The 13,425-nt window shown below is 32.8% G+C and overlaps 2 protein-coding genes across 2 annotated transcripts in view; one reads left to right on the top strand and one right to left on the bottom strand.

The window, feature by feature from the left end:
- The window catches only part of LOC134277908 (cadherin-99C-like), a 32,453-nt gene extending 31,408 nt beyond the window's left edge, over positions 1 to 1,045 (bottom strand). The window contains 1 exon segment of the mRNA XM_062760202.1: positions 1,006 to 1,045. The gene's annotated coding sequence lies outside the window, so the exon portion shown is untranslated.
- Positions 1,046 to 7,357: 6,312 nt separating this feature from the next.
- Positions 7,358 to 10,803, top strand: LOC134277918 (heat shock 70 kDa protein 12B-like). The gene is made up of 5 exons (XM_062760219.1): positions 7,358 to 7,409; positions 7,715 to 8,010; positions 8,534 to 8,752; positions 8,916 to 9,072; positions 9,240 to 10,803. Exons 1-5 carry the CDS (start codon positions 7,394 to 7,396, stop codon positions 10,316 to 10,318), a joined length of 1,767 nt encoding a protein of 588 aa, XP_062616203.1. The 5' UTR covers positions 7,358 to 7,393; the 3' UTR covers positions 10,319 to 10,803.
- The last annotated feature ends 2,622 nt before the right edge of the window (positions 10,804 to 13,425 follow it).

Here is a 13,425-nt window from a genome sequence, read left to right as displayed (position 1 = left end):
TTAGGTAGAAAACACCAGTACATTGTATCAATAAGAAAAAAGGACACTTAAATATTCTGAAATAATGAATTCTGAGGCATTTACAAAAGTTCCAAGGAAACCGATATTATTAAACCCAAAATATTTTCAACATTACAAAGTAAATTTTTGTCATAGTTGTTTTTTTTTTCAATTCATGTATTTTAGCAAAAGAATTTTTTTTTACTTGAGTTCCTATGTGAAAAGGATAACTTCTAAGTAAATAAAAAGTTAACCTAAAGGGCGGATTTTGGTTTCAGTCTTTAGAAAAAGCTTATCAATTCCCGTTCTGGTGGCTGACTTTAGGCCTTTCCATTCAATTTTTTTTTTATTTCTCGTCTATCGACCTAGTTTTAAACAACTGCATCTGGCCCTCCCGAAGTATTTACATACATCCTTCGTATGAGGGTTTTTACCTGATGCTTGGGTAATGGAAACCATACATCTTACGAGGGTTGTTCAATAAATAATGTCCTCGGTGCTCAGAAATAAGCAAAAGACGCTTTTCAATGATTTAGTCTTCATGATTTTATTTTTTAATCTCTTTTAACTAAAACACATGTCCGTAACATTTTTTATCCAATTTCTGAATGTTTTTAAAGCTCATTTTTGGGTATGACCCTTAGTTTACTGGAAAATGCAGATCCAATGATTTCCTGGAGTTGTTTCTTCTTTCTGAAAGGTGATTTTTTCAATTTTGAAAATAGAAACAAGTCAAAAGGTCAAAGATCTGGCAATCCTTTAATCTTCAGGACATGCGGGGTTGGACGCTGTCATGAAGAAATTCAATGAAGGCCTAGTGGATTCCTGATTCTGGGTCCTTCCTCTAATAAACCTTTCGATTTTTTTTTTTTTTTGCAAAAATAAAAAAAATGCTTTCTAGTTTCCTCCAAAAATTAAACTGTCTTCTCGATCACGAATTTGAACAACAATACCACTAATATTTAAGAAAATTGCATATAAATCTGTCTTTGTGCTCTTGCATACCTTTGCTCTTGTCAGACCTTCGCCGTTTTTATCAAGACCACCTTTTGGTAAAGCAATAGATTCATGTTCCAATATCTGTTTGAATATTAAAACAAACGTGGATAACTACAATAACTGATATTCTTAAATAATTGTTAAGACTTTCGTACACGCTGTCCTTTTCACTCATTTTTCAAAATATAGGGTGACCTTTGAGTACCAAGATTTTTTTTTACCGTCAAACGTTTCTTAAAATCAGTGTAAACTACTCCCGATGTGATGTCTATAATTTGCTATGTGTCTTAAAGCTAATCATACATCATCAAATATTATTTAATTGTTGAAATTGGCGTTATAATTTTTGTTGGCAGGACGGTACCATTTTTGATGCCCAGTATGTAATTTTTTATCATTGAAATCCACCTACTCATCTGTCTATTAAACAGGCATTGCTGTAAATGTCACATATTTCAGTATTTCTTTGGGATTTTACAGCAGCTTTAATGAAGCTTTTATTTTCACATTAGTTTACTGATTCTTTACCATTCATTTATAATGCAGTGTGGCAACGCACTTTGAAAAAATTACGCACTTTGAAAAAAATTTTCAAAGAGCGTAATTTTTGGGACAAAATCAACGCATTTTGAAATTTTTTTTCAAAGTGCGTTGAATTTGGGACCAACTCAACGCACTTTGAAAAAAATTTTCAAAGTGCGTTAAGAGTCTACATCAATATATTTTACCATGGAGACACTTAATGCACTTTGAAAAAAAAAATCATATTTTAGTCATGGAAAGATTTTATTTGTTATTTATCTTTCAAAAAACTAAGCCTAACCCTAACCTCAAAAATGAATTGATTTACTCCCATCGAAAAGAGGAGAAGACGGGTATAAGATCCCTCAGTCCAAATCTTTATCTTTCCAATACATAGGTGTCGGTAACAAACGGGGGAGGGGAGCAATAAACCTAAAAAGGGTACTCTGCATTTTCAATGCTTATACGACTTATTCCAAAATAAGTGGGGGGGGGGCTTAGCCCCCCATCCCCTCCGCTGGCCCTTCGACCAGTGTCGATGGCTATGATATACTCAAAGCATTCATATAATTATGTATTTACCTTACTGGTATGACGTTGAAAACTTTCAATAATAAATGAGTTAATTAAAACAGATGAAAACAAGAAATTTTTAAGTACAGTAAAACGTATGAGAGAGGAAAAATTTTCATAGTTTTGAACAATCAAATTGTCCCCTTTTTATTATGATGAATGTTAAATTGCTTGAAACTGTCCTCAGTTAGTGCCCCCTATACACCTTTACATCTACTTATCAAAGACTAGAATTTAAAATAAAGGAAGAAGAAACGAATTAGTGAACTTAAACAATCGTCACTCTTTTTTTCAAGAACCTTTAATTTTCCCTTTTATTTTATCAAAACCTTAAATATTTAAAAATGTCAATATCTCAGGTCCTACAGTGACTTTATCTTAAAAAAGTTATGTTATTTATCATACCGATTATTTGAAGGAATATTGATCAATCTTTACATTTTTTTCAAAGTGCGTTAATATGGTCGATATTAACGCACTTTGAAAAAAAATATTTTTTTCAAAGTGCGTTTGCTTAGTCCCGAATTTTAACGCACTTTGAAATTTTTTTTCAAAGTGCGTAATTTTTCAAAGTGCGTTGTAACAATGCACTGTTTCGAATAGCCATTGTTTCCCAGCTTCTCACGATGAAACTATGCGATGAAGAGTGGTCACATAAACTGTTATGAATTCTTTAAAGATTCCATTATGAGAAAAAGTCAAGTTTAATGTCATATGATATTTGTATTGTATGTCATACAGTTCAGGACATTATTTATTGAACAGCCCTCGTACTTTAACAAGATACCACATTTTCTAATCTCTAATTTCTAAGCATTCCTCCTCCATTGCAAATGCAACATTTTCCCCGAGGAATGAATTGCATCTACTTAACAGTATCTCTCGCACACAAGGTCACGACTACCATTTAAGCTAGTAAGGCAAATGGCTTACTAAAATTTTATATCTCGAAAAAGTGAACTTTAATTAAATATGCGTGTCTTAGGCCCAGTACGAAATTAAAATCTACAAATTAATTGTTTCATTTTCTGAAAATCGCTCATTTCATCAGGTGCTTCGTTATTGTCTAGAAAACGTAAATTATAATCCAAAACGATATTTTAAAGATTGTCTTTATTTGTATAAAAACTGATGGGACCCCACTCTCCTCCAAGAACCACCCTGGACCAGCTTGATTGAATGATTTCCCCTAGATCCCTTGCCTCACTGAAAAAATTAAGCCTTGTTTCGACCTTGCCACAACAGTACTATTAGCATATGTAACACAAAGTACAAAACGTACTTACACTGATCTGCATTTCCATAAATGCAAACATGCATTTAAGGAAGAAAACAGAACTAAAAAGCCTGTATAAATATCAATTGGTGTTTTTAAGAGTGAAATATTTGAAAAAATAAAAGTGTCAACCACAGGCATTGGTTTCGTGTAAAAGTAAGTAGGGGTGTCCCGTTTATGAAAGAAGTGCCAGTTTAGTGCCCATACATATAGTACCAATAGGGTAATTCATACCAGGACACTAAAATGTTCAAGATGAGCGTCTACAGTCAATCTTTCAGAGCTATACTTACTATTATGTCTTCTAATGCTTATAGGCAAGATCACCGCAGCTTGTTTTTGCTAATTTTGTAAAAGTCAAATAAGACACTTTCATGTTGATGAATAATGTCATTTATTAAAATGACGGTATAAATGTGAACAATTTAACAAACAAGAAGGGGGATCAGATTCACAAGCTTTGCTTATCAGTTACGTAAAATATGATAATGTCTGAAAAAAATAGATGACATTTTTTTGTACATTTTTTCGAATGTTGGCCCTAGGGCAGGGATGCCCCTTAAAAAGATTGCTTTAAATTATTCCTTAGATCAAAATCTATCAAAATTTCAGTTCAAATTAGGGAGAGGGTGGCCCTGAAGAAATTCAAGCAGAAATTAATACCACTAGTATATCGGACAAAATATTGCAAATAATAAAATTTTAGGTTCAAAATGCAAATATGAAAAAAATTAAAGAAATATACGATAGAAAACAACTAGAAGATTGATGTTTAAATATGACTTTTTCCGGAAAAAGTTCTCTCCTATACAGTGTAGGTCAAATACAGACATCCTTTAATATTCTAAAATTAGGTAAAACACATTGCTTATTGTTTATAAAAAACTTTTTGTCAACAAAGTGTTGCCCCATTTTGTGGGATTGAATAACAAAATTTCTATATATTGATACGGAAACATTACAATCCACACACACTTATTAATATGCACAGTTACATGTATAGAAGTCTGTAAATTTTAAGTGAGGCAAGGGATCTAAGGGGAACAAAGCTGGTCCAGGGTGGTTTTTTAGAGAGCGGATCTCGAAACCTGGGTTTCTTAAACAACAAAATGCTTTCTTTGGTCGCAGCTATTGCAGAAAAAATTTACAAATAACCCTCCAAAGAAAGACATTTTATTGTTTATATTTATATCTGTTTAAAAAATCATTTAAAGTACGATTAAAACGATTATTGTATTAATGATGCGAACGTCTTTCATTGATGGAACAGCCACTTATTAAAAAATCTGTACAGGTGACATGCCTAGCGTAGTTCATGCACTGTTTAAAGCAATGGGTTTTTTCAGAAACATAGGAGGAAATATTCAGTGGATGTAAATAGTACGCAATTAATGTTTTCACGTCTTGAATTATTTTTACACACTTTTTAGACGATAATGAAACATCCGGTGATCATGAGGTGAGGGATTTACTAAAAATGAAACAAAAATCGAAAGTCTTGATTTTGTACAAAGACATACATAAATAATTGAAATTCACTTTGCAGAAATCTTTAAAAAATAAATTATTTGCCTCACTTATCTCAATGGTATAGTACGGCCTTGGTATATTACTATGCGTTCCGACCACTTTACTATTTGAGAATACTAGTACCGTATTCTATCGATTTATCTGGAAAAGCACATGAAAAAAACCCATTTTACAATTAAGTGATTGCAAGTTTAGGGCATTTTGAACTTATTGCATATTTAGTGTATTCTGAACTTCTAAGCAATGTTTAAGCTCTCAGAGTTTACAAATTCTGTATTTTAGAAGCTTGAATAAAGATAAATACAGAATAATGTGTGTTTAACGTTGAAAAAATGGTTCAAAAGTGTAAAGTGTATATTAGTTTGTTTTACATAAAATGTGTCTACATGTTGGGCAAGAAAGTCATATGCCATGCAGGGTATCATCTTCTCTCTTCTTATAATCTTAAGTTTTACTAATTTATTGAAATTTAATTAATAGAAATCCTCATGTTACATAATATTTAATATCAAGCGTAAAGACTAAAAAGACACAGCAAAAACTTGCAAATTTCTCTTACCTCTGAAGACTTACTTCCTTGTATTTAGTCCTTTGGTGCATAAAGTGTTCAGGTTCAGTGCGCGTGCCCTCTTTCTCTTATGAATACTTGTATGAAATAAATTTAAAAAAAGAATCGATTTTTAAATTTTATTTGATCAACCGACGTTAGCTATTGGTTAAAAAAGCTCTACTTTTAAATTACATTTGATACACAACACAACTCAAGATGAACCTGCAATTTCTAATAATTTTTTCGTCATATAATTAAACAATTACGATATTTTGACGTTACCAGTCTAAAAATCGTTACCAGTCTAAAAATCTCCTGTAGCCGACCAATAATATTCATAGGTTTGAACATGCATATTTTTTATTGTATAAATAATATACAAATGATTTGAACACAAGTTCTAACAATTACAAAGTTCTCATCATGAATGGCTACAACTATCAATGTCTATATACATTACACAGAGAAAAAAAACCCACAGATGTACAAACATGTATCACAATCATAATATTGCCAGTTCAATGAAAATAATATTGTATATTGTTTAACGCCCTCTCGAGAATTTTTCACTCATATTGAACCACGGTTTAATATGAAAAGTCTGATGAAAAGCAAATTCAGGGAAAACAAACACAAAGAAATTATGTTGTGCAAAAAAGCATAGTATCACGAAGAAAATCGGGTTTTAATCTTCATCAAAAGTAATACTTCCCATTGAGTGTTTTGCTAGAAGTGTTTTCGATACAGAGTAAATTAGACACTGTAAATGAAATGAAATCAATATCTGCTAAAGAATTTGCGAATTTTGCATTGAACAAGGTTTGTTTGCCGAAAATCGCTCTTTTAAAACCCGAGATCTTCACTCTATCATAATATATTATAAGATTATATTCAAAGTAAAACTTTTTTTTAACTTTTCAGATTTTTTTTAAAAATTTTTATTTGATCTTACTTGCCTAGTACATATAGTTACGGTCTTGTATTCTCGTGTAAAACTTAGAGTCCCTATTGTGACCCGCACTACCACTAGAATCGACACTACCCGAGAATACTTCTGAATTAATATGAGTTATAATGATTGCTTACTTTAAACATTTTCTATATACTCCTATGGTAAACTTTTACCCCCTATTGTAGCCCTGCCATACTCCCAGGGGTCATAATAGGGAAAAGGAGCTGGCGCTGATCCAGGATTTTTTTTTTCCGAGGGTGGGGATCCACCCCTGTCAAAATCATTTTCAAAAAACAAAACTAAACTCATTTCCAAACGTGTAAAACCTATTTAGCGTATGTGCGGGTTTGGGTGGGGTGGGGACGGGTACATGTAGTCGTTGACTTATTAAGCTTAATTCATACCTTTCAATTTTCATACCATTTACACAATCAAAGCGAGGGATCCACTTCCAGGGTCACTTAAGCTTGGTTAAGTCTATAATTTAATAATTCAGTCTGCAAATCCGGACACTATTTGGTTAGAAAGATCTCTTGACTCTTCGGCTCTGGTGTGTTAAAAATCATAGGCGCTCCGCCATACATGTACATGTACGTTTGTATAGATGACGAAATATAGTCATCTTCATATAGGTTTACTCCTCTGTACAATACAACCAACAAAAATCGTTAAGGTAAGTCGGTAATAGGTCCCAGGCAGAAGCAAAAATGGAGGGAAGTTGTAGGCCTTGTGGATTTTAGTATATAAGGGTACACATTTATATTTCGTCATGTACAAACTTACATGGGGAGCGCCTAGCTATGATTTACTCAACACCTGATTTTTTTTTAAAACTATGATAGAAGTTTATTGTAGGCTATTTACAAGGATTGAAAAATATATACACAACCTGAGACAATCCTTTTCTTCTTTTTCGAATGAAGCATGGCTTCCGTTACTCTTAGTACTTTGATTTCATAAGGGAAGGAAATCTGCACATGGTTTCCGGAAGATGTCGAATCTAAATAGTAAGTGGGGTTTTATTAAAGGTTCTTTGTATAAAGGAGAATGAAAAAAATGTCATAAAACTTAGAAAGATAAAGAGGAAATAAGAATTCAAATCTATGATGTTTCATACATCAAAACCCGAGACTTCTATGCATGATGCACCTACTTTCGGTTTTAAAGTTCGTAGTTCGAATTTCCTCGTAGACCAGATACATAATATCATCTGTTATTTATCTCTCTGGCTTAAAACAAAATCAACGGACTTAATCACACTCTAGTCAAGTGTGAATTTGTTTAGATATATATTGTATTGATTTTCATCTAGGTTCAATCAGGTCAAAATGCAGAAAGCTTTTTGTGGCTGCTATCGACTTTGGGACAACTTATTCGGGATACGCCTTCTCCTCTACCTCGGATTGGTCTAAAGTGTTGACCAGTAATTGGACTGGGGGTAAGGTTGTCACCTTAAAGACTCCCACAGCTTTACTGTTAGAAGCGGACCAAACATTTAAGGCCTTTGGATATGAGGCGGAGGACCAGTATATAGACTTGGCACGAGATGAAGAACACGAGGATTATTATTTCTTTCATCGATTTAAGATGATACTACATTCCGAAAAAGCAAGTGTCTAATATTAATTTCTTATTTGATTACATATTGAATTTATGACAGAAAGTTTCTGAGTAGATGGTAAAGAAAAACATAATCACATGGTACAAGTAGTTCAGATCTGATATTGCTCTATTTTTTTTGGTTGAGATTAATGCACATTCTGTTCAATAAGTATATTGTAGCTCATCCATTCCATTTTTTAAAAAATCAGCAAGATACAGAACTGATCTGCAGCTTCTGCAAAGGCATTAAGTGCATTGGCAATTGAGACCCCAAAAAATAAAATACAAAATTTGTATTTTATTTTACAATTTTTAGGGAAATATAAAGGCACAAGAAATTTTAACATTTTACAGGGCACACATTTTGTGAGAATCATAAATTTCACTGAAATACTTAATTGAGGTCAGGATAAAATCATTTATTGATGAAATTCTGCATGAAGAATTATGTGCTTAAAAAATGAAATATTTCGATAGGGAAGTTCGTGTAACTATAACATATACTTATACAGTTTTTTTATTTTTGTAGGCAATAAGTAGAAAAACAAAGCTGAAAGATGCCTCAGGTAAAGAAATGGAAGCCCTTAAAGTGTTCAAGATATCTATAGAGTTTCTGGTGGGTGACCTGATGAAAACTCTAAAGAACAGTTATCCAGATATAAAGGAATCGGACATTGACTATGTTATCACTGTGCCTGCAATTTGGGATGACAGATCAAAGCAGTTCATGAGAGAGGCTGCACGAGAGGTAGGATTACGTCCCAGAAGGACATATTTTTGATTCGAACTTGATAAAAAATAGATTAAGTTGACTAAATTTTTGTTCTAATTTTAGAAAAATGCTCTGATGAAATTGGGTTTTTCTTGAGACATTTCCCCAAGACATTTCAACTTGTTTTTAATTTAAACAGGCTGGGATTGAGCGATCATCTTTGACTATTGCTTTAGAGCCAGAAGCTGCATCCATTCATTGTCAGTATCTACCAGCCAAAGATCTTAATCTCTCACAGTCTAAATATCTGGGAGAACTTGCTGTTGGGAGCAAGTATTTAGTGGCTGATTTGGGAGGTATGTAATTCCTATGAGCAACTCTTCTTGTTACAAGTGTCTGCTTTTAAAAATACCTGTTGTATGGCCAGTTGAAACTAATAATTAAAGCATGTACATAGTCAAAAGTAAGTGTCAATTTTATAAAGGTCATTGTGTTTCTACTTTTGACTACCTGTCATTTTTAGGGGGTACAGCAGACATAACAGTGCATCATAAAATTGATGACGGATCTCTAGAGGAAATGCGGGAGGCCAGCGGAGGACCATGGGGAGGTAAATCTGTGGATGACGAATTTGAAAAGTATATTGAGGAAATCATTGGAACAGAGTCCATGAAAGAGTTAAAGAAGTCATCGTTTGATGATTATTTAGAACTAATGAGGAACTTCGAGTTAAAGAAGAGATCAGCTAAGCCAGGGAAAGAAGGAAACACACATCTGTCCATTCCACTGGGTCTTGTACAAATTGTCAAAAAAGATAAATCCAGGAAATCTCTAGAAAAAGCAATTGAACAGTCCAAATATGCAGGAAAAGTCACTTTTGAAAACTGGAAGTTGAAGTGGAAAAACGAAGATTTTCTTCATTTCTTTGACAACACCATTAAGAAAATTAAAGAACATTTACGAGGAATTTTGTATGATAGTGATATGGTTGCTGTGGAAACAATTCTAATGGTAGGCGGTTTTGCTGAATGTGAAGTTGTCCAAAAAGCTGTAAGAGAGGGATTCAAAATGAAACGTGTAGTTGTCCCTGATGATGCAGGCATTTCTGTCTTAAAAGGCGCTGTGTATTTTGGACACATTCCTGATGCCATATCTAGGAGAACAGCTCGATACACCTATGGCATCCAAAGCTGGCCCGAGTTCAATCCAACAAAACACCCAGAGAGCAAAAAAGTTGAAGTCAATGGAAGAGCTAGATGTAAAGATGTTTTCTTCAAGTATATAACAAAAGGACAGCATTTGACAGCAGGGTATGAAAAATCTCAAATATTTCAAGCTTTGAACCCAAAAGAGAAGAAATTAGAGTGTGCAATTTACATCTCCGACAGCAAAGATCCTAAATACGTAGATGACCCAGGATGTCACCGCTTGGGGGTCTTAGTTATACCCCTACCAGATTTGCCAGATGGTGCATCAATTGAATTGGAAGAAAGTATGATATTTGGAGAGACTGAGCTAAGACTTCAGGCTAAGGATATATTTTCAGGAAAGAGTTATGAAGTACAATTAGATCTTTTGGCTGAACCTTCGACTGATGAATAAGACTAATTTTTTAGAGCTAATTGTTTTTAAAGCAGAAAATTAAAAGTGTTGATACTTGCCAGTATGCTGACATTGTGGATAACATGATCAGTTACTTATGGAGAGAACTTTAAACATCTTGCAATATTCTTAGATCAAGGTGGTTCATTTTAAAGTTTTGGAAATATTTGAGATGTGGTTGTCTAAAAGTGTTGAAAATTTGTAAAAATATATATAAAATGCTACCCATTACGAATTCCTGAATATTAGAAATCTAACCAAGAAAAACACTTTAAAAAATAAAGAGGAAGAATAAAAATTAACACATTGTAAACTGACATAAACATGAGAGCCTCTTCTTATATGTCAAAGAAAATAATTGAACTTTGTTAAGATTGAGGGGAGTATTTATTATTTTAATACACTGACATTGTTTGATTTTTTTTTGTTTTTTAGTCGAATATTTTTTGTCAATTTTATTTAAAGAAATAAACATTTGAAATATGCTTTTTTCAGTGATCTCATTTTATAATATTGTTCCTAAATGTGAAAGTTATTTTTCTTCTGAACGCGTCGATTAGCTTCTGAAGATATTCATGGACTACGTTGCTAAAAAATTCCAGTTTAAAAATTGTTGATTGAGATTCTGAAAAAAAAAAATGACTGAGAAACAAGGGAAATTATCAATCTAATTAAAATGAGACCTTTCATGTCGCTGATGAAAGGTCTAATTTTAATTAGATTGGGGGAGTTATCTTAATCAAAATGTTATTTGGTTACCTTGACAATTCCAGCTACTTTTAATATATTCAGGGATTCGATTTGTGTTATAAAATATGCAACTTCCCCCCTTTCCCACCATTCAATATACCCCTCCCCCTGCTTTGAAAAGTGGGATGGTATCACAGGCACTTGTTTCTGTAAAAAAATTTTTGACCCATAGTATAATTATAACAAGGTATCTAACTCCGATTTACACCTAGAACCCCCCCTCCCTTAGAATCGCGCTCATTTACACTTTCAGAGGAAATGCACAGGTAAACTGTTTATACCTATGTCATCTACGATAATTTATCTACACAACCATATATGGCTTGCTTTTCCTTGTTTTCTTTAATCTCTGTAAACAGCGTCAAAACTCTACTCGCAGAGTGGAAAAGTCGAACTATACCATAGAACGGTATATGCTGATTTCGGGCAAAGAGAAAAATTAAAGAATGCGTGGGTTTAAAAATTCAATTCCAGATTTTAAATATTGCATCGAATAAATAAAATTTCATAGTGTCTTATTTTCCATAATAACACTACGATATTTTTCCGATAAATTTTAGAAACAGATTTTTAGCAAATCAGATTCGAGGTCTAATTCTTTGCCCGATACTATAATATACGATTCTATGGTATAGTTCGACTTTTCCACTCTACGAGTAGAGTTTTGACACTGTTTACGGAGATTAAAGAAAACAAGGAAAAGCAAGCCATATATGGTTGTGTAGATAAATTATCGTAGATGACATAGGTATAAACAGTTTACCTGTGTATTACCTCTGAAAGTGTAAATGAGCGCGATTCTAAGGGAGGGGGGTACTCGGTGTAAATCGGAGTTAGATACCTTGTGTTATAATTATACTATGGGTCAAATTTTTTTTACAGAAACAAGTGCCTGTGGAGGGTATATAGTGATCGAGATGTCCATCCATACGTCAGTTTCATTTTTTTGCAAAGTTAGAAGTCACGTCTTGTCATTTCTGACAAAAAGCTCTATACCTCAACCTACTTTCCATTGGAATCTGTAAATTTTAAAATATTAAAAAAAAAACAAAACTGGAATAGAACATACAACATATGAATCTGAAACCCATAGTAAAAAAAAGATTCATTATAGTAAAACCTTTAATTACCATAGTAAATTTTTATACTATAGTTAACTATAGCAGACTAAATTTAAATATAGTATTTTTTTTTATTGGGGTCGTTATTCAGTCTTCTCGATCAAAACACATACGTAGGACTCAAGACCAGCGAATTTGACCTGTCGTTTGGGGATGTTTACTCTTCAAAGACACCTGATCCAACCTTTGAAATTTTAGATATGATTCTCATTTAATATTTGTGGCATGTAAGGGTGGGATGCGTCCTAGTTTTTGACCTTAAATTTTAGCAACAGCTATCTCCCTCTGATATAATTAAATAGAAAAAATCAATTGAAAAGGAGACAGCTTACGTGGTCCAAAAATTGATTTCAATGAAGCATATAGATATAATGAACAGTATTCAAGTTAAAAAGCCCATACAACAAAATTGATACAAAATAGAAAAATAAAAAATTCTTGTTAGTAATATAACGAAGATTGACACAGTCCACGAACTTTTCGAACAACTCCCGTAAATACGTTTCCTGTCAACTCTTTTCCAGCTTTATAGGCGACATTCAACAATTTTAGAAAAAAAATCCAAATTCCTAATCTATTGCATTTATTTTGCATTTAAACTTAATTAAGATGTTCTTTGACATATTTATCTTGTATATTGACATACAATTTTATTAAAAAATAACTTGCATACGGGGGTTAGAAATATACATGTACCAATCATAAAAACCAGCTATTTAATCGCGAAAAAAAAATATGCCTTATATAGTGTAGGTCTCGTGTCACGAGTCTTTATGTCTAGATAAAAAAAATGACATATTAAATAAAAAAAAAAAACATTCGAGTTTCAATGTTTACCCATATTTCCATTTATTCAACGCCAAAATCAAGACAAAATTTTGAAAAAGGAGCGATGGATTTTCCCCAATAATCAAGTCACGCTGTATGCACCGCAATTATCGCATGGGTGGAAGCAGGAAGTATTATTCCATTTCTTGTGTCACATCACATGTTTTTACCGTAAGTACTTAAAAGCTTATTATAATAAAAAAAAAATGGTGTAAATAGTTAAAAATACGTTTTGCTTAAAAACACAATGATTTATAGATAACTAGTAAGGTATTTTTATTGATTAATATTAATTTTCTTTTGCTTGAAAACTGCTTGACCTTATTCTGAGTTTATTCAAAATCTCTGGAGCGTTGAATCTTTATCCAGATTTTATGTCGCTAAACGACACAGAGAAAGTTTTTCTTG

This window comes from Saccostrea cucullata, unplaced genomic scaffold, assembly GCF_032062105.1.
Source record: "Saccostrea cucullata isolate Sc308-1 unplaced genomic scaffold, CSIRO_AGI_Scuc_v1 ctg474, whole genome shotgun sequence".
NCBI lineage: Eukaryota > Metazoa > Mollusca > Bivalvia > Ostreida > Ostreidae > Saccostrea > Saccostrea cuccullata.
Note: the sequence above shows the minus strand (reverse complement) of the source record. Positions and strands in the feature narration are given on the sequence as shown.

Bases quoted from the DNA above. Each gene is read 5' to 3' on its own strand.
- LOC134277918 (XM_062760219.1), top strand. The intron at 8,753-8,915 runs GTAGGATTACGT...TAATTTAAACAG, and splicing joins TGAGAGAGGCTGCACGAGAG to GCTGGGATTGAGCGATCATC. The intron at 9,073-9,239 runs GTATGTAATTCC...TGTCATTTTTAG, and splicing joins TTTAGTGGCTGATTTGGGAG to GGGGTACAGCAGACATAACA.